Source organism: Vanacampus margaritifer, chromosome 14 (assembly GCF_051991255.1).
Source record: "Vanacampus margaritifer isolate UIUO_Vmar chromosome 14, RoL_Vmar_1.0, whole genome shotgun sequence".
In the NCBI taxonomy this organism is placed as follows: Eukaryota; Metazoa; Chordata; class Actinopteri; order Syngnathiformes; family Syngnathidae; genus Vanacampus; species Vanacampus margaritifer.
The window spans coordinates 15,007,074-15,024,511 of NC_135445.1; the positions used below are offsets into that span (position 1 = coordinate 15,007,074).

General features: G+C 38.8%; 1 protein-coding gene across 1 annotated transcript; it reads left to right on the forward strand.

Moving 5' to 3' along the window:
• The first annotated feature begins 584 nt into the window (after positions 1 to 584).
• On the forward strand, positions 585 to 17,356 carry mamdc4 (MAM domain containing 4). Its single transcript, XM_077542394.1, has 28 exons — positions 585 to 687; positions 1,826 to 1,909; positions 3,243 to 3,404; positions 3,595 to 3,720; positions 3,839 to 4,072; positions 4,187 to 4,312; positions 5,515 to 5,670; positions 5,812 to 5,915; positions 5,985 to 6,140; positions 7,649 to 7,739; positions 7,824 to 7,937; positions 9,790 to 9,882; positions 9,966 to 10,103; positions 10,186 to 10,325; positions 10,461 to 10,767; positions 10,996 to 11,130; positions 12,602 to 12,729; positions 12,804 to 13,020; positions 13,088 to 13,225; positions 13,307 to 13,434; positions 14,026 to 14,116; positions 14,252 to 14,401; positions 14,500 to 14,625; positions 14,724 to 14,848; positions 14,926 to 15,031; positions 15,115 to 15,318; positions 16,216 to 16,277; positions 16,748 to 17,356. Exons 1-28 carry the CDS (start codon positions 621 to 623, stop codon positions 16,781 to 16,783), a joined length of 3,744 nt encoding a protein of 1,247 aa, XP_077398520.1. The 5' UTR covers positions 585 to 620; the 3' UTR covers positions 16,784 to 17,356.
• The last annotated feature ends 82 nt before the right edge of the window (positions 17,357 to 17,438 follow it).

Below are 17,438 nucleotides of genomic sequence, written 5' to 3' on the forward strand. Positions count from 1 at the left end.
GTTGATGATGATTACTTCAACCTTTTTGCAATTTTTTCGCTGGTAAACACCTTTCTGATATTTCTCCACTATCTTTCTGCTCAACATTGGAGGAATTGGTGATTCTCTACCCATCTTTGCTTCTGATAGACACTGCCACTCCGAGAAGCTCTTTTTCCAATCCAACTCCAATCAAGTTGCCAATGGACCTCATTAGTGGTAACTGGTCTTCCAGCAGTTTTTTTTTTTTTTTTTTTTTACAAGTGCAATTGACTTAGCCTCTCATTGCTACCTGTCCCAACTTTTTATTATTATTATTTTTTTTAGATCTGTTGGCACCATGAAATTTACAATGAACATATTTTTCTATGTTCTATTCTGAACAAAATATTGAAATTTGGCACTTCCACATAACTGCATTCAGTTGTTTTTGTCACAATTTGTATAGTGTCCTAACTTTTGAGGAATTGGGTTTGTAGGTAAAATCGCTGCACATTAATTTGCCACTGTGCCTTATTACACTGTGGTGATGCATGCTGGGAGAATTTAAAGTCCAGTTGTTATCTTTTATGACATAGGAAGGCATTAAGCAAAAGGAGGTAAAAGTCAGAAGCTGTCAGATTGTGCTCTGAGCTGCCAAGATGTGGTGGAAGAGGATTCCACAAATGAAGACCCGAGCACTCATCTTGGCTTTGATTCTGCACTTGGGTAAGTGAAATGCTTCAGAAAGTGTTTTTCTCACTTTCATTTGCTCTCATGAAAGATGATGTTGAATTTGTCATCTAGATCAAATCATTCATTCTCATTCAAAGTGATCGTTGTAGAGCTAATTGACATAATTTTAATACATATTTGATTTATATAATTTTAGTTGTTGTGTACTTTAGTAAATTACTCTAGTATTCAAATATTGTTCTGCTATAGCTACACAAGAGGCTATTATAAATATTATAAGAAGTTAAAACAGTTGGGTTATACCGCAGCCAGTAGGTATAAAAACGTAAACATTTTTCACAGACAAATCTATGTGAGTAGAACATATTACTGTATTACAGTGTGAGTCCCGCACCCAAACATAAATAAATAAAAAGGTGCTGACGATAGAGATGCAGTATGTTTGTCCAATGTGGTCTTCAACACATCTGATTTAGAGACCTTTGGATGGACAGGTGGCATTTTGCCTTCATTAAACTGATTACTTTCTCTCTGGCCTTTGAGACTGCTGCAAAGAACTCCGACAGTCATAAGAAATCAAGATGTTGTTGAAGAAATATATTTTCTTCCGTGTTCGTTGTCTTCCGGGTGGAGAGAATGTTGATTATCAGAATACAGGCTGGAGATCGGTGAACAGTTCCTTCGAAGGTTTTATTTTACAGAATATTCCGGACACAAGCGAGTTTACAGAACATAGCTGCAGCTTCTCGCAAGTGTCAAGTTACAGCGGACTCACAACATTTTTATACTATCTTGAAGGGCGGTACCACAAAAGCCTCCACCAATGAGATAAGACTTTAGAAACATCATTGATTACAGACACTTCAACCACAGACAATGGCCCATTGTTGTGGAAATAGATGAGGTCCCAGTCATGACGATAAGACTTTAAAAACATCATTGATTATAGACACTTGGCAGAAATTGTGATAACACTCACAAAGCTTTACTGAGGAAATACGGAAAATTAAAACAGTTATGACTAAATCTGGGCAGAAGACCCTCTTCAACGTCAACAAACGAATGCCACGGAATGCCACAGCAATATTCATTATCCAAATATAAATATACAATATGATATTCAAATGTCTGTATATTGACTGTCCTCTGCCCACTGTTCTTCCTTCCACAGCTGCTTCTAATCTATGTCTCAGCCCTGAGAGGAAATGCGACTTTGTTTGTGACTGTATGGATTGCAATGATGAACAGGACTGTGGTATGTATGGTTCTTGACATTTAATATTTATCCAATCATCTGTTCCCGATAAAGGGGAAGTCAACCAAAAATAAATAAAAAATCTTGACAATAATATGTTCTATGCAGCCCACTAGTCTAAATATGGTATTTTGGTTAATATTGCGCTACTGGAATATGAGTTAAGCATCCAAATCCAGCAGTTTTAAGCTAAATCAGAAGGCGGCCATTTTACCACTTGCTGTCGAGTGAAAATTACATCATAGCAACTGTGATGTCATTTTGATGTCATTTGTCAGGGCTCAGGTAGCAACCAATCACAGCTCAGCTTCAGAAAACAGGTGAGCTGTGATTGGTCATTGCCTGAGCCCTGAGCAACATTGATGTAATCGTCAGTCGACAGCAAGTGGCAAAATGTCCGCCCACTGAGATGGATAAAGACATCTGGATTTTGCTACATAAATCCTATTCCACAAATGTAATATTAATTATAATGTCATGTTTAGACTAGTGAGGTCACATATAACATATTATTTTGTCAAGAAATGTTTCAGGTTGTCTTCCCCTTTAAAGTCAAGGTTGACCTGGAAATGATCCCACACCCTGTTCAACTGCCAGGTTTTTACAATTTCAAAAATAGATATTCATTACAAAACATGTTCCACCATTAATCATAACATTTACAGCTCAATTAAAAAGAAATAATCTTTTCGGGAGAGCAACTAAAAATAACTAAGATAATTTGTTTTATTTATCGACTCGTAGTTGTGGCTGCGTTCAGAATTACTCACTTATATTTAAAGTCACGATAAATGGGAGTCAGCACACACCTGCTACCATTTAAAGTACCTCAGATTAACCCCAAATAAAGTTCGACTGTTTTAGTAGGCTTTTCCTGAGATGTTTTAGTCCCATTTTACAGAACAAATCATTGTCTATAGAGAGCTTCCACAGTATCAGGAGTTCTCAATTCAGCTTTATTAAAATACAGGTAGAACTAGTCTCTTTCAAAATTATATATATTTTTGCTGTTGAGTTGTTTAGGTTATAGGTAATATTGTCAAAAAGGTTCTTTTACCTTGGTATTTGGCATTGGATAAAGGGTGTGCACCCCCCAACCCCCCTTCCCCATGTCTCCTTTTTTTCCATTTAAGACACTTGACCTGTTCTGTCTTCCTGTTGGTCATTCTTATTTTTTTGTGTTTCCCGGATACTTTGCCATTAAATATCATTCTGATGTACTTCAATAGCAACATACAGTTTGGTATTTGTTTTCTTATTAAAGCAAGTTTTTATTTTATTTTTTTATTGAGTATGGAATGGGACAAGTAGAATAACTCTGTTTATTCCCAAGGCTACAGCGGGGTGGGATTCCAGTGTGACTTTGAGGACACAGGAACATGCGGCTGGGAGGACCAGTCCTTGACTGAAGAATACAAGTGGGAACGACGTCAAAGAGGTGACACGCTGCCGGACAGCGGGCCGTCCTCTGACTTCACCACTGGGACTGCCTCAGGTACCATTTACATTTACATCAATGACACATATGTCACTCGAAAAATAATTAGTGTAGATTTCAGTATTATAATCCATTTTGTAAAATGAACTGGATTTTTTTGGGGGGGGGGGAGGCATTATATGGATTATACTAAACTACACAACGTAATTTGCACTTTCTGTGTATTACTTACGTACGTAACCCACAGGTCGGTTTATGGGTGTGACAGAGGTTAAGTCCAAAGATGTCAAAACTGCAGTCCTTGTGTCACCAAAGATGCAAGAGTCCTCACCAACATGTCGCCTTCGTCTTAGATATTTCCTGTGGGATTCAGGTAAGCGGTTATATTTTTCTCAAAACCATAGCGACGTTTTAATTGCAGTGCATTCATTATTATGATGTAAGTGATGTGATGACGCCAGAGCTCAGATCGAAATGTGACATCCCTCTAGGTGAAACAGGACTTGGCTCCTCTTCACTGTTGGCGTCTGTCTTCCGCCAAGACTCTGAAAAGGCCATCGTGTGGCGGCCTGAAGGCACCAGCGTCCGTGGGTGGCGAGAGGCCACCATCTTTCTGGGCCGCATCGCCGCACCCTTTCGGATCCATCTTTACTCAAACCGCTTTGAGGGGCGAAGAGGAGATGTTGCTGTGGACCAGTTGGAGTTTCTGGACTGTGCTTTGCCCTGTGAGCATCTAAATAGCTTTATTTTTTTGTAGCAATACTATACAGTATTTATTAAATGGCTGTTCTTGTGATCCGGGTTACATCCACACCCTTTCCTACTCCTTACTTCTCCAGTGTCACTCCCTGGAAAAGAGTGTCCAGCCGAAATGCTGGCATGTAAGCGTGGGGGCTGCGTCAATCAACGTCAGGTATGTGATGGCACTGATGACTGTGGCGATGGAACCGATGAAGAGAATTGTGGTGAGTAATCACAAATGCATACAGAGCTCTCTCCTGTCGCATATGGAAGACATTGGTCTCATACGCCTTTAGAAATGACACGAAACAGTTGAAAACATTTTGGGTTTTAGCCGTATCTTTGAAACAATCTCTAAATCTTTAAACTAGTCAGTCTTTTTCAAGCTTCCAGTTAAATCACAGTTTGGCATATGGTAGAACACAAATTGAGGTTACTGTATGTATTAGAGGTGGGCATTCCGTCAATACTGACGGACTGTCTGTCAGTCCTTCACTGACGGATACCCGGACGAATTATGAGAACCTTTAAAAAAAAATTAAAAAATTCTGGACTAAGAAGTTAAGAAGCATTAATGGAAGAGTGTTTTCGTCAATCAGTTTAATCATCTCTAACCGTGTCAAGTACTGACGGACCTCTCAGTCCATCACTGACGGACACCAAAAAATGACAACCTGACTATGACGGAAGGGTGGCCAGGGCACTGACATATGACGATGACAGATCAGCAAAATTTTGTAAAAGGCCCACCTCTGTAATTTATGAGGTAAAACAATTCAAATCAGTCCTTATAAACAAATCAATTAATAAACTGAGGTTACCATATTCAGATAATTTATAATATTACAATATGTTTTTAATTGTAGATACTTTGGTGTATTATATTTTATACAGATGTGACATTTTATTACGTAGGTTTCTTTATTTAGGCTTTATTTAGGCTAGGTGTTAAGACACAGATAAATCAAAGCAAAGATTCCAATGGGAAATCTTTATGGTTTACCCAGGTGAGACATACAATAAAGGGATTTACTATTAAAGTTTATATAATATGCGCATCGCACAGAATACTACTGTGTGTTATAAAGAGATACAGTGGGAATGTCTGGTTCCTGGGATTTGGAAGTGCTAAGTGGACACTTATGCATATTCATATTGACTAACATTATCAGACGAATCAAAGAAAGCTGTGTCCAGAAGTTTCTTTATGATTCTCCATCCTGACAATATTCGGAATTGTCTGTGTAGGAGCCCCATGTTTGATTTGTTGATTGTTCCTCCAGCCACTAAGGGGCACTGTGTTTTGTTTTGTTTTTACAGCTTGGATGGATGATTTCACTTCAATACAATTTGCATAAATAACTATACGTGCGTGCGTGTGCGTGTGCGTGTGTGCGTGCGTGCGTGCGTGCGTGTGTGTGTGCAGAGGGATATCGGCGCTGTGACTTTGAGAATGACGAGTGCGATTGGGACCTCAGGTCACTGTCCAATCTAAAATGGGTAAGGACGAGTCAGGAAAACATCTCCATCACAGACCCTCTGAAAGGACCAGGACGGGATCATTCCAACAACAGCGCATTGGGTACTACTTGTGCCAATTCTAATTCATTATTCAAACCGATTTTTGCTCCAATATGTCATGTGCACATTCTTTTTTTAATTAATCAACAACAATATCCATCCATCCATCCTCTACTTAGACTAAAGTTAATGAATATTGCAGGTCACTTCTTGTATGTTACTGTTCCTGATGGAGGGCTCCGAAAAGATTGGGCTGCTTTCCAAAGTCCTCGCCTAGAACCCACCAATAGTACTCATCCTTGCAAGGCAAGCCCACATGGTCATTTGTTATTGCGACAGTATTTGCATTCAGCTCATTTGAACTTCTTGCTGTAGATGGTCATGTACACACACCAGTTCGGGCCGAGTTCCGGTGGGCTGACGGTACTGGTGGCCGATAAGAGCATCAGACCAGTGTGGAAGCGGGGCGGAGCTCTGGGTGATGTTTGGGTAAAGGCTGAAGTGGAAATTGTCAATAACTCTACTTTTCAAGTGAGTGCTTATTATCCTAAGCCCACACACACAAAACACAGTATCTCATATGTATTTGTTTGAAATATATTTCATATTCATATTTCATATCACTGCAAAAAGGACAGTAGAAAATTTAAGAAAAAAATATAGTAAAATAAGAAAATTATTACTTCAAATAAGCAAATTATCTACCAACAGAACAAGACAATTTTACTTAAATTTACCTGTAAAATTTTGAAAAATAAGAATTTGTAAGATTTTGAAAAATAAGATAATACTAGGCCCATGTCAACCACAGCGGTCTAGAAAATAGTAGAGATGCACGATAATATCGGTGGCTGATAATTATCGGCAATTATCAACTAATTTGACATCACACAGATAGACCAGATAATACAGAAAACCGCCGATAATAATAGACTTGCCGCAATGGTCCATCTGTTGTGGTTGTGGGTAGCTCAAGTTGTGCCCAACTCCTCAACCCCTCCCCTCTCCTATGGTAGTGTTGCATATTTGTGACTTCATAATGCGCACAACAGACCTCGTGTTGACAGAAGATGCAACATGGCAGTCGCCAATGTGGGCTTTCTTTACTGTGTCTTCCCAAAATGTTACCCTCACAGTTTTTGTTGCATTTTCAGCTTCATGATGCTTTAAACAATGTTTCAATGTATTTGTACATGTTAGCCTTATAGTAGGACTCGAAAGTATATTTATATTCAAGTTAATTTTGCAAACAATTATCGGCTTACTTATCGGTTATCGACATCGGCACTTTCTAAATTATTGGTTTATCAGTAACATATAGCATTATCGTATCCCTAGAAAATAGTATTTTTAGACTAAAAACAAGTACTGGTAATGTTGACTTTTTTCAAGCTGTAATAAATAGAACTATTTTCTTAAAATACATAAGTATTTTTTTACACTTGGAAAACTTAGCCTGAGTGTCAAGCGAGGAGGTAAAAGGTCACATTGAGGTCTACGTCTGAGGGTAGTCACTCTAACCTAGACCGCTGAGCTGGTACTGGAACAAGGAAAAATGATCTTAGTAAATATAACGAAACGAACCATTTAAGCTATATTGCACTTTTGTCTGATTGTTCTCATACTTGTATTTTTTCCATTTATCTTATTACTAGATTATGCAAAATCTTAAAATAAGAAAAAAAAATCATCTTATGAAACTCTAGTTCAGGGCCTTTGATGTTGGTTAAGTTGTCATCTTATAATGTGGAAAATGCTTGTTTTAAGCCTCTTAGTACTTAAACTGGGTGTTAACACTCAATACCAAGATTGCCTGATCAAATAAGATAATTAAGTAATAAGTATCCTAAAATAAGCACAATGATCTTGTCTGACAATTTTATTTTGAGTAAAAATAACTTGTCAAAGCAAAAGAAGCAAATTGAGGTTAAAATTAAGAAATTATATCTTACTTAAGATTTCACTTTTTGCAGTGTGACACTGTTCCTTATCTATGATACTTTCTCTTCATTTCTCTCAATTATCCTCTCTTGTCACAGATTCTTATAATGGCAGCAATCAGGGAACTTGCATATGGAGGTGTCGCGATCGACAACATTGTGCTGTCTCCCGAATGTCGTGGATCAAACGGTAATAATGACAAGAGTGTATTTAATGTTATCACACAATATCCTCATTAGTGGAATTGCCTGCAGTGACACACTTTCTTTTCAGAAAGTATGTGGTTGGAAGGATTTCCTAAAGCTCCCAAGGACCCTTGCACAGTTCCTGAAAAGATGTGTGACTTTGAAACTGACTGCGAGGGAGCAGAGGATGAAGCTGTGTGTGGTGAGTTTATTGAACTCGTTTGTTCACATTTATTTCCTTGTATCAAGTTTGCTCTCGAGCATTCTTGTCTTTTGACGGGAACGGTAATGCGTCATTTTATGGCGTAAGTGTGGTATGCAGATAATTGAGTTCGCACCCTTGGGATTACCTTTTAACAACCATCTTTATTACTCGATGACATAACTTGCACTTAATCGCACTTGTCTTATTTTACCTCCAGAGTTACAGTTCTTACATGTATATGTCACTTTCTATTTTGCATGCTCAAAGCACTTACAATGGATGCATTATTCACGTCCTCACACATTCACAGGGTTAGGGTTAGGGTTAGGGTTAGGGTTAGGGTTAGGGTTAGGGTTAGGGTTAGGGTTAGGGTTAGGGTTAGGGTTAGGGTTAGGGTTAGGGTTAGGGTTAGGGTTAGGGTTAGGGTTTAAATAAATCTTTATTACTCGATGACATAACTTGCACTTAATCGCACTTGTCTTATTTTACCTCCAGAGTTACAGTTCTTACATGTATATGTCACTTTCTATTTTGCATGCTCAAAGCACTTACAATGGATGCATTATTCACGTCCTCACACATTCACACTCACTACATGCGTATAGCCACAGCTGCCCTGGGGCAGGCTGACAGGTGTGGCTGTGCTATATATATATATATATATAATAGTGTGAGAAAATGTGTGTGAAGTGTCTTGTCCAAGGACACAACAACACATGATTTAGAGAAGAGTGGGTATCAAACAACTGAACCTTTGGTTACTGGACGGCCCACTCTACCCCCTGATCTACGGCCACAGCCACTCAAATAATCATATAATTCATAGAGTGAGAACCATTACTGACCTGGTAATCCGGTAAGCAAAATTTGCTTGGCAGGAATTCTTAAAACTAATATGTAAACTCTAGCCTCTTTCTAAAACAGTAACAGGTCCTAAAATTTGAAAACGTGTCAAAATATTTAGTAAAATGTGTTTATTACAAGCATGAAATTCTGTTACGTAAGAAAAGTTTACTTAAAATAAGTGGTAACTTTTTATTAATAAAGATTTTTATTTATTTTTTACATTAGTACATCTTTTCTTGAAACAGAACATGTGGTTCAAGTAGGGGGTAATTGGTCTCATTATTATAGTCTTTTATGACCCAGCCACAAATTGAACCCACAACCTACTAGTTTAAGGGTAGTCACTCCACCACTAGGCCACTGAGCTGGTTATGTACTTTCATGATATGCAATTATGAGTAGTACAGTTCTGATTCCGCAGTGCCTTCTACTTTTTGTTGTTGCATGGCTGTGTCAATAATGTGAAATGTGCTTGAGAAAAAAACAAAATGGCAAAAAAACCCAAAAAAAAGCTGTTTTCAAACTTTAATGCATGTTATTGTCTAATTTCTCAATTGAGAAGTTGTGCAATTGGCTTTATTGATCATGTGTATGTAGTGTATGTACATGCTCTGAGTGGAAGTGAGTCCGTGTGACAATCAGTGGTACTTTTTGGTCAAGGGATTCCTGAAAAAATGTCAGCCTCTAACACAGATTAACCAATATATATTGGTTGAAAATATCTACCATTCTTGAGTGGTTGTTTTAACCAAAGGATCTGTGGGACACATAACTACTAGCTAGATTGGTCAAATGTAATCTTTTTTATTTTTTATTTTAACAATCCGTTTTAGGGTGTATTATTTAAGCTTGAGTATTTTTCCCCCTTAATATTAGCACAGTTTGACTCCCCTAAGCATGTCACAATTGTCACAGTGGTTATGCTCATTACTTAAAAAATAAATAAATACAAATAAAAAAACTGGAAAATGTTGATTTGCTAATATTATTTTCTGTGTCACAGGGGACTTCTCATACAGTAAAGGCAGCTCAGGCTGGACAGACACAAGCATTGGGAGTCAAGGTTGGGTGCTTCACCAGAATTCTACAGCTAAAGGTACAGATTGACACGGATCAATGGTTTATTTATTTATTTTAAGTGATATAACAACATTATAAACTCATGCTTGTTTTGGGCAGAAGAGCACTTATATGTTGCCGAGGCCCCAGGCCAACAGCTGACAGAGGCGCAAACACGCACTCCTCTTCTGGGTCCATCTGGGCCGGCTTGTACCTTTCAATTTGATTTTGCACTCACTGGAGAGCCGACTCACATCGGTACTCTTATGAATCAATTGCACTGAATTTCGTCTTGTTTTGCATACATCAAACATTTGACTATTATGTCTCGTACCTGCAGGTGACCTAACAGTCCGGGTGATAGACAGCATGTTGGGTGTGCGGCCTAAACTGTGGGAGTTCAGTGGAAAGACCGGAATAGGGGAGGCAGAGTGGCAATCTGCACAAATTGCCATCGGAGCCAGGGAACATCGTTTTCAGGTGCATATTTTCTATGATTTACTTGTTTTTGTGACAGTGATTAAAAAGTATATATAAAACAGTGTGTATGACAAAACACAGAATTATGTTTAAAAAAATTCCACCTTGGCTCATCTTTTCCTCTTCTCCCATCAGTTGGCGTTAGAATCTCGTGCGGTGAAACTGTCTCCTTCCGCCGAGATTAAAGTAAAAAATGTTCACTTCTCTGGCTGCCATGCAGACTATTTCCCATCTCCTTCAACAGGTAACTTTTATCATGAATATATCATCAAGAGTTCCAGACAGAATGGTTTAACACATTTGTTGCAATACTTTCTTTTGCACGGCTATTGGGAAGAACTGTCGTGTAACTTTGAGGCTGGACTGTGTGGGTGGCACCAGGACAACAGTGACAACTTTGATTGGACACTGCTTGATGGGACGGACCACACCATTGGGATTGGTACACTCATTTAACATCTTAGATGATGATGCACATGTAAAGGTCTCTCTTCCTGAGTGGACATGCATAGAATCTTGCAGTATGTGTGTAATAAAGCTTCATAGTTAAAATAATCATCATTGGTACATTCCACACCAACAACTTAGTTTATTTTGATTGAAAAAGGAACATCTTACTACTTACTTACTACTACTGTAATTGTTTTGCTTTATCCCCCTCTTGTGATAGGTAAAAGTCTTGTGGTGGACATGTGGAGTTCCTCTCTGCGTGGTGTTTTTGGACGTTTACTATCCTTGCCACTATTAGCAGGTCATAGCGGCCATTGTCTGACCTTCTTCTACAAAATCTATGGGACAAACGCTGGTGAGGTACTCAGCCAGGATGTCTCGTCTAGAAAGGTCTTTCACCATCAGTAGCACTGAGCTGATGTATAGGGAAAAAATAATAGTTACCTCTCACATACACCAAAAGAGAAAATAAATGTCTCACACACACACACACACAAAATTCTTACATGAATACCTCTTACGTTCGCCGGAAAAAATAACACCAAGAAATATCTCATACCAAAAAAAAAAAACACACACACACACACTCATTCAAAAACGTTCACATTTAAGCAGGAAGTCTCTCTCACACACGAAAACCATCTCACACTCCTCCAAACAACTCACTCTCCTAAAAACACATACCAAAAGACATTTCACACAAAAAAACTCTTATAATCACAGGAAAACATCTCACACAAAACACCCAGACACTCATTTAATTACCCCCCCCCCCCCCCCCCAAAAAAAAAACATCTCATACACACACAAAAAACGTTCACATAAAAACTTTCACTCTTAACAAGAAAACCTTTCACACTGCCAAAGAAAACTCAACTCAACTCCTCTGACTCACCAAAACACCTCACCATGGCATCAAAAAACATCTCATAAACACCCCAAAAACCCAGACTCACCTAAAAACCTCTCATTAATAATAATTTTAAAAAATATATCTCACTCATATAAAAAAACATTCACATTAACCAAAATACAAGATAATAGAAAATAAAACACTCACACTTAAAATAAGCTCTAACTCTCACATGAGTTTGGAGTGATTGTGATGTAACTGAGAATTTGTTCTCATGTGAGATCTTCCTGGAGTGAGTGTGGGATGTCTTCTGGTATGACAGGTTTTTGGGTGTGTGTGAGATGTTTTTGGTTAGTGTGAGAGGCGTTTCACTGTGGGTACGGGTGTTTAATGGGTGAACGTGATGTGTTTTTTTTTTATCAAGTGAGAAATGTGGTTTTGGTGTCTGAAACATTTTGTGGTGTGTCTTTTTTGCGTGTGAGGTTTTTTTTTTGTAAAAAAAAGACTCAAACTCACCACAAATGTCTCTCTCACACACACACACACACACCAAAAACACATCTCACTTGACAAAAAACCTTTCACACTCACCTAAAGGCATCTCACATAAAAAAAAAATCTCACCTATGCAAAAAAGAAAAGAAAAAAGAACCCTCTCACATTCACCCCTCAAAACACTCTACCACAGTAGAGGCCTCTCACTCTCACTCAAAAATATCTCCTATTTAACGAATAATCTCTCACTCACACTAAGACTTTTGACATTCACAAAAATACAACTAAAAACACATCTGACAACAAAAAACACACACAAGCCCTTTCAAATTACCCCATAAAACTTCACACACAAAAACATAACATGCACCAAAAGATGTTTCAAACTGTCACACACAAACACCATTATGCACCTAATATTTTCTCATTATGTTGTAAAGAGCCTTAAAATGTTCTGAATATCATTATCTTCTCTTAGGGACTCTCAATGTGAAGTTATTTGATAAACAAGGTTATGAGAAGTTGCTGTGGACCCGCAGTGGAGCTCATGGCAACATGTGGCATGAAGCACACTGCCCAGTGCCACACCAGCTCACAACATATCAGGTATGCTGCAACACCCACAGCTAGAAAAATGATTACTTACTAATCACTTACTCGAATATTTACCCCGCCCGCAGCTGATGTTTGAAGCAGTACGCTCCGGTTTTGACGGCCAGGTGGCCATTGATGATGTGGCGCTTGTGGACCATCCTTGTTCTGTGCAGAAGATGTGTTCTTTTGAGGGTCAGGAATGTGGCTACAGAAGTTCTGGTCAGGTTTATTGGGTTCATAGAAACGGACACACTGCAGCAATGATGGAACCCAAAAACGATCACACTCTGGAGACAGAACTGGGTAATGACAAGTAGTTTTTTTGAAGTTCAACATCAATGTTTTACATGATCTTCTGTGTGTATGGCAGGTTTCTACATGATGGTTAAAACTGGCGGAAGCGTCCTTCCCGCTGGCACTACCGCAACCCTCACATCGCCCGTTCACCAGGGAACAGCCAAAACCGAGTGTCTGAATTTCTGGTATCACATGGGAAACGAGAACCCTGGTGAGTCCGACAAACACATTAAAAGTCACAGACAGCTTCACACTCAATCACAAACAAATCACAAATGTGAATGGTTTGCAGGTTCTTTGTCAGTGTATATGAAGCTAGTGGAAGGCGAGAGGGTCAAGATCTTCACGGACAGTCTGAACCAGGGAGATGTCTGGCGCCATGCTAATGGCAACATCTCCAGCAACATGATGGACTGGCAGGTAGGATGGGGTGTCATTAAAATACTTGGAAATATGTTTTTTTTTTTATATTAGCATGCATTTCAATTTCTAAAAGAATATACAGTGCATAATAAATACATATGATGGGCGAGTACCGAGTTCCAATCAGGAACTAGAAACTAGAAGAGGTAGTAGTAAAAGAAAAAGAGGAAAGAAGAAGCTTGGGTAAAGATTATCTGGTAAATCACCAGATAAGGTAACCGTTAGCCTAGCCTAGCCTGGTAAGTTACCAATAGCAGTTATTTTAGCTTCTTCTATATTTTATTCTTTGCATTGTGGCAAACTCCCTGTTTCACGGTTTTTATGTCCTGAACCTGGATTCCCCAACCCTGGTCACTTTATATAAAAAACATCACATACTAGTTCACTCTCCACGTTGACATCATGGATGGAAGCCGGAAGTTTGCCTGATGCATTTTAGAGGTTTAGTTTTCTTCAAGAATTCCAAATTGTATAGCATTCAACTTCAAAGTTTCCACTGTAAATAGGATTTTAAAAAAAACTGCTGCTATTATGCTCAAACTTGTAATGTTAAGAAAATCAGGCTTTTGTTTTTGTTTTGTTCTTCAGCTGCAGTTTGAGGTAATAGGAAGAGGAGGCAAAGACACTCATGTTGCGATTGACGATATTTTCCTTTCTGCTCATCCATGTGAAAATCAAGGTTTGTGGGGGTTCAAGAACAATTTCATCAATCTACTTGTTTTTGAACTCTCAAGTCCACGTTCAATGAAATACAAAATATATGTCGTCTGTTTTTCATGCTACAAACTAGCGTTTGTGTTGGACATTGTCTTAGGTTCAAAGTGCAGTCTTGAAAAAGGAATGTGCACTTGGAGTAACACTCAAAACATCAAGTGGGACGAACTGGATTGGGAGTTGACGAGTCACGAAAAAGAGAAGCACTACTCTACCCCCTCGGAAGACCATAGCCTTGGAACAGAGAAAGGTCAATACAATAACCAAATACATCTAAAACAGAGGACATTCAAAGGAGAGGGTGTGTCCATTTCACACTGACCATCTTCCCTCATTTCCTTTTGCCAGGCCACTTCCTATTCATTCCAAGTAGCAACCGGACAGCGGCCAATCAGAAGGCTCACCTGCTGAGCCCTCACCTACCACCCACAAAAGGCACTTGCCTAAAATTCTGGGCCTACAAACCATATTCATGTAAGAATCTAGTATCAATAGTTTTGAATAGGTACTTTATTTGGCTGCTTTGAACAGAATTAGCATGTATAAATGTTTCATTATTCTGCATCTTGTAGCGGACAGCCAGCTGAAGGTGTGGACACTGTCCAAAGGTCTTCTCAATGAGCAGCAGGATGTCAAAGAGCTAGGAGGCCCATGGAGACGCTTTGACATTGACATTGTGTCCAATGAGGAATACCAGGTTCAACTCTAATGTCATGTAAATTTAATCGGACCCGTTGTGACACTGACTACTCTCCATTTTGTTTTTGTTGCCAGATTGTGTTTGAGGGAATCAAAGGTGCCTCTGGTTTCTTGGCCCTAGATGATATTGAGTACACCGTCGGGGTCAACTGTGCTAAAAAAGTCACAGATGGAGCCACAAGTAAGGAAAGCCAATCTTTTTTGTTTAAAATACCAGTCAGAGTATCTTGTGTGCATGGAATCCTTATTCCGTTTCCTCTGTAGCCTCAACTAAGCCTAGCAATGCGGGAGGGATTGCAGCATCAGTCATTGTGGTCCTGCTGCTGACTGGCACATTGATTGGCCTCTTCGTTTACTACCTGCGGACCCACGTTAGGGGCAGGGCTTTGACCGACCCATCATCGTCATCGTCTCCTGAAGACCAAACTGGTTTCAGTAATAACATCTATGAAGCGGATCTCACGGCAAGTTCATCTCATTAAAAGCTGTAGTAGAACCTCAATCCAGTTAAAGAACAATCCATCAACCCATCCTCCATCTATTACTTTGGAGTTAAGCAGTATCAAACGTATGGCCCGTGGGCCAGAACCGGACCGTCATGGGGCCCAAACTGCAGTTTGACACTCAAATGAACTGCTATTTGTGTCTACTGGAGGGTGCACTGTTGGCCCATTAAATGCTATTCTAGAAAGTGGTTGCTAATTAGAATTTGATGCAAAAATGTACACTTATTTTTGTTAAGAAATTTCAGATTACTCCACAATAAGAAAATAACAATAATAATCATAAAAATAGAATAATATCAGAATTTGCTTGTAATTATTTGCATTAAAAAACAGGCAATATTTTTGTCCTGTTGTTATTTATAGCCTATTAGGGCACAGACATTCTGGTCCAACCCACTTGAGATCAAATTTGGGTGTAAAAGGCCACTGAATTCAAAGAGTTTGACACCCCTGGATTAATACAGGGTGACAGAAAAAAAAGAGAGAACTTTTTAACAATCCAATAAAACCAAGAGTGATGAAAGAAAAAAAAATATAGTAATTGAAACTTTAAAACATGCCATTTAACAAACAACGTTGGAATATTCTTCTTTTTTTAAATTACATCCTGTAGATGACATTCTCCTGTATGAATCTATTGAAATCTGCTAATGAGATTCCTCATTGACTGCTGCAAAATCTCAGTTTAGATAGCTGGGATTCCATCATTGCTTGATTGTAAATGGCATGTTTTAAGGTTTCAATTACTATGAATAAAATATTTTTCTTCCATCACTCTTGGTTTTCTTGGATTGTTAAAAGGTTTCTGTTTTTTTGTGTCACCGTGTACATTAATACTGTTCTCCGTGTGAACAGGAAGACCACATGAGAGTTCCACCAGCACATACTCACCCAATGGCAGCTGGGTTCAACAATATCTCTGTAAGTGTCTAAAGCTAAAGCTAGTATTTTCACTAGGGGTAAGGTAAAAAAAATTGATAGGGGATATATCATTGTGGTGATTTTTACAATACACGTATTGATATGGAAGCATCAGAATCGATATTGCACATTCATTTATAAAGTTTCCCATCATGTATCTGACAGCTGCTCAACAAAGCACTGCTTACATTTGAATAGAAAAAAACATTTTTGCCACTCAGCATAATAAAAACATAATTTGAGTATAACATTGGACTGTTTTCATAAAAAATGCACGTAATCTATATTATCGGGTTACGCATCGCCTTGAAGGCCATATATCGAGAAAAATGTGTATTGCTATACGTATCGTATTCGTGACCCCTGTATCATGATACGCTTTGTATCGTGAGGTTGTTGGCAATACCTAGCCGTACTTTTTACAGTACAATATATGGACTGTTCACTGCTATACAATATTGTGTCTGCAGGTGTCTGCTGGTGTCAGAGAGAGGGAGGTGGCGTGAGACAGGAGGAAAGTCAGTCCCGCTACCATTCGGTGGCCTTGTGAAATTTAGGCGACATCACAGCAGAAGAACTGTTTGTGTCGACTTTGCATCACACACACATAGAAATACTTACACTGATAATGGTATAATCACCACATACTATTCATTTACATCTGGCGATGACCTCAAGGCCGTGCAACTCATTGCCGATGGGCCGACAGAGGTGGAGGTCCAAGGAAGTTTTGTTTCATGGGTGGGATCTGTATCCTAAAGTTAGAAAACATCTGCTTGTCTAAGCCTGAGCATTCCCTGAGATGACACAAGACATGCGAAATAAGTTGCGAAAATCAAGTTTGAAAGACAAGAGCTTATGAAGAGGTGCGGTCGAACAGTTGTACGGTGGACATCATCCTTGACGGATCATAAGGACAAAGTTTTACAAGGACAGTTCTAAACTGATAGCGTGCCCTGCCGGGAAAGAGGAAGGAGGAATGATTGTTAAGATAAGAAGGGTCAACAGCTTTTGGAAGGATATTTTACATGCTTGAACCTGTATAACTTTAATGACATTATTAAATTGATGAGCATTGATATAGTTCTGTCTGTGTCTTTTTAATACATACCTGGGAAATAATAATGCATTTTAAGTATTTTCATTTGAATGAAATTTTAT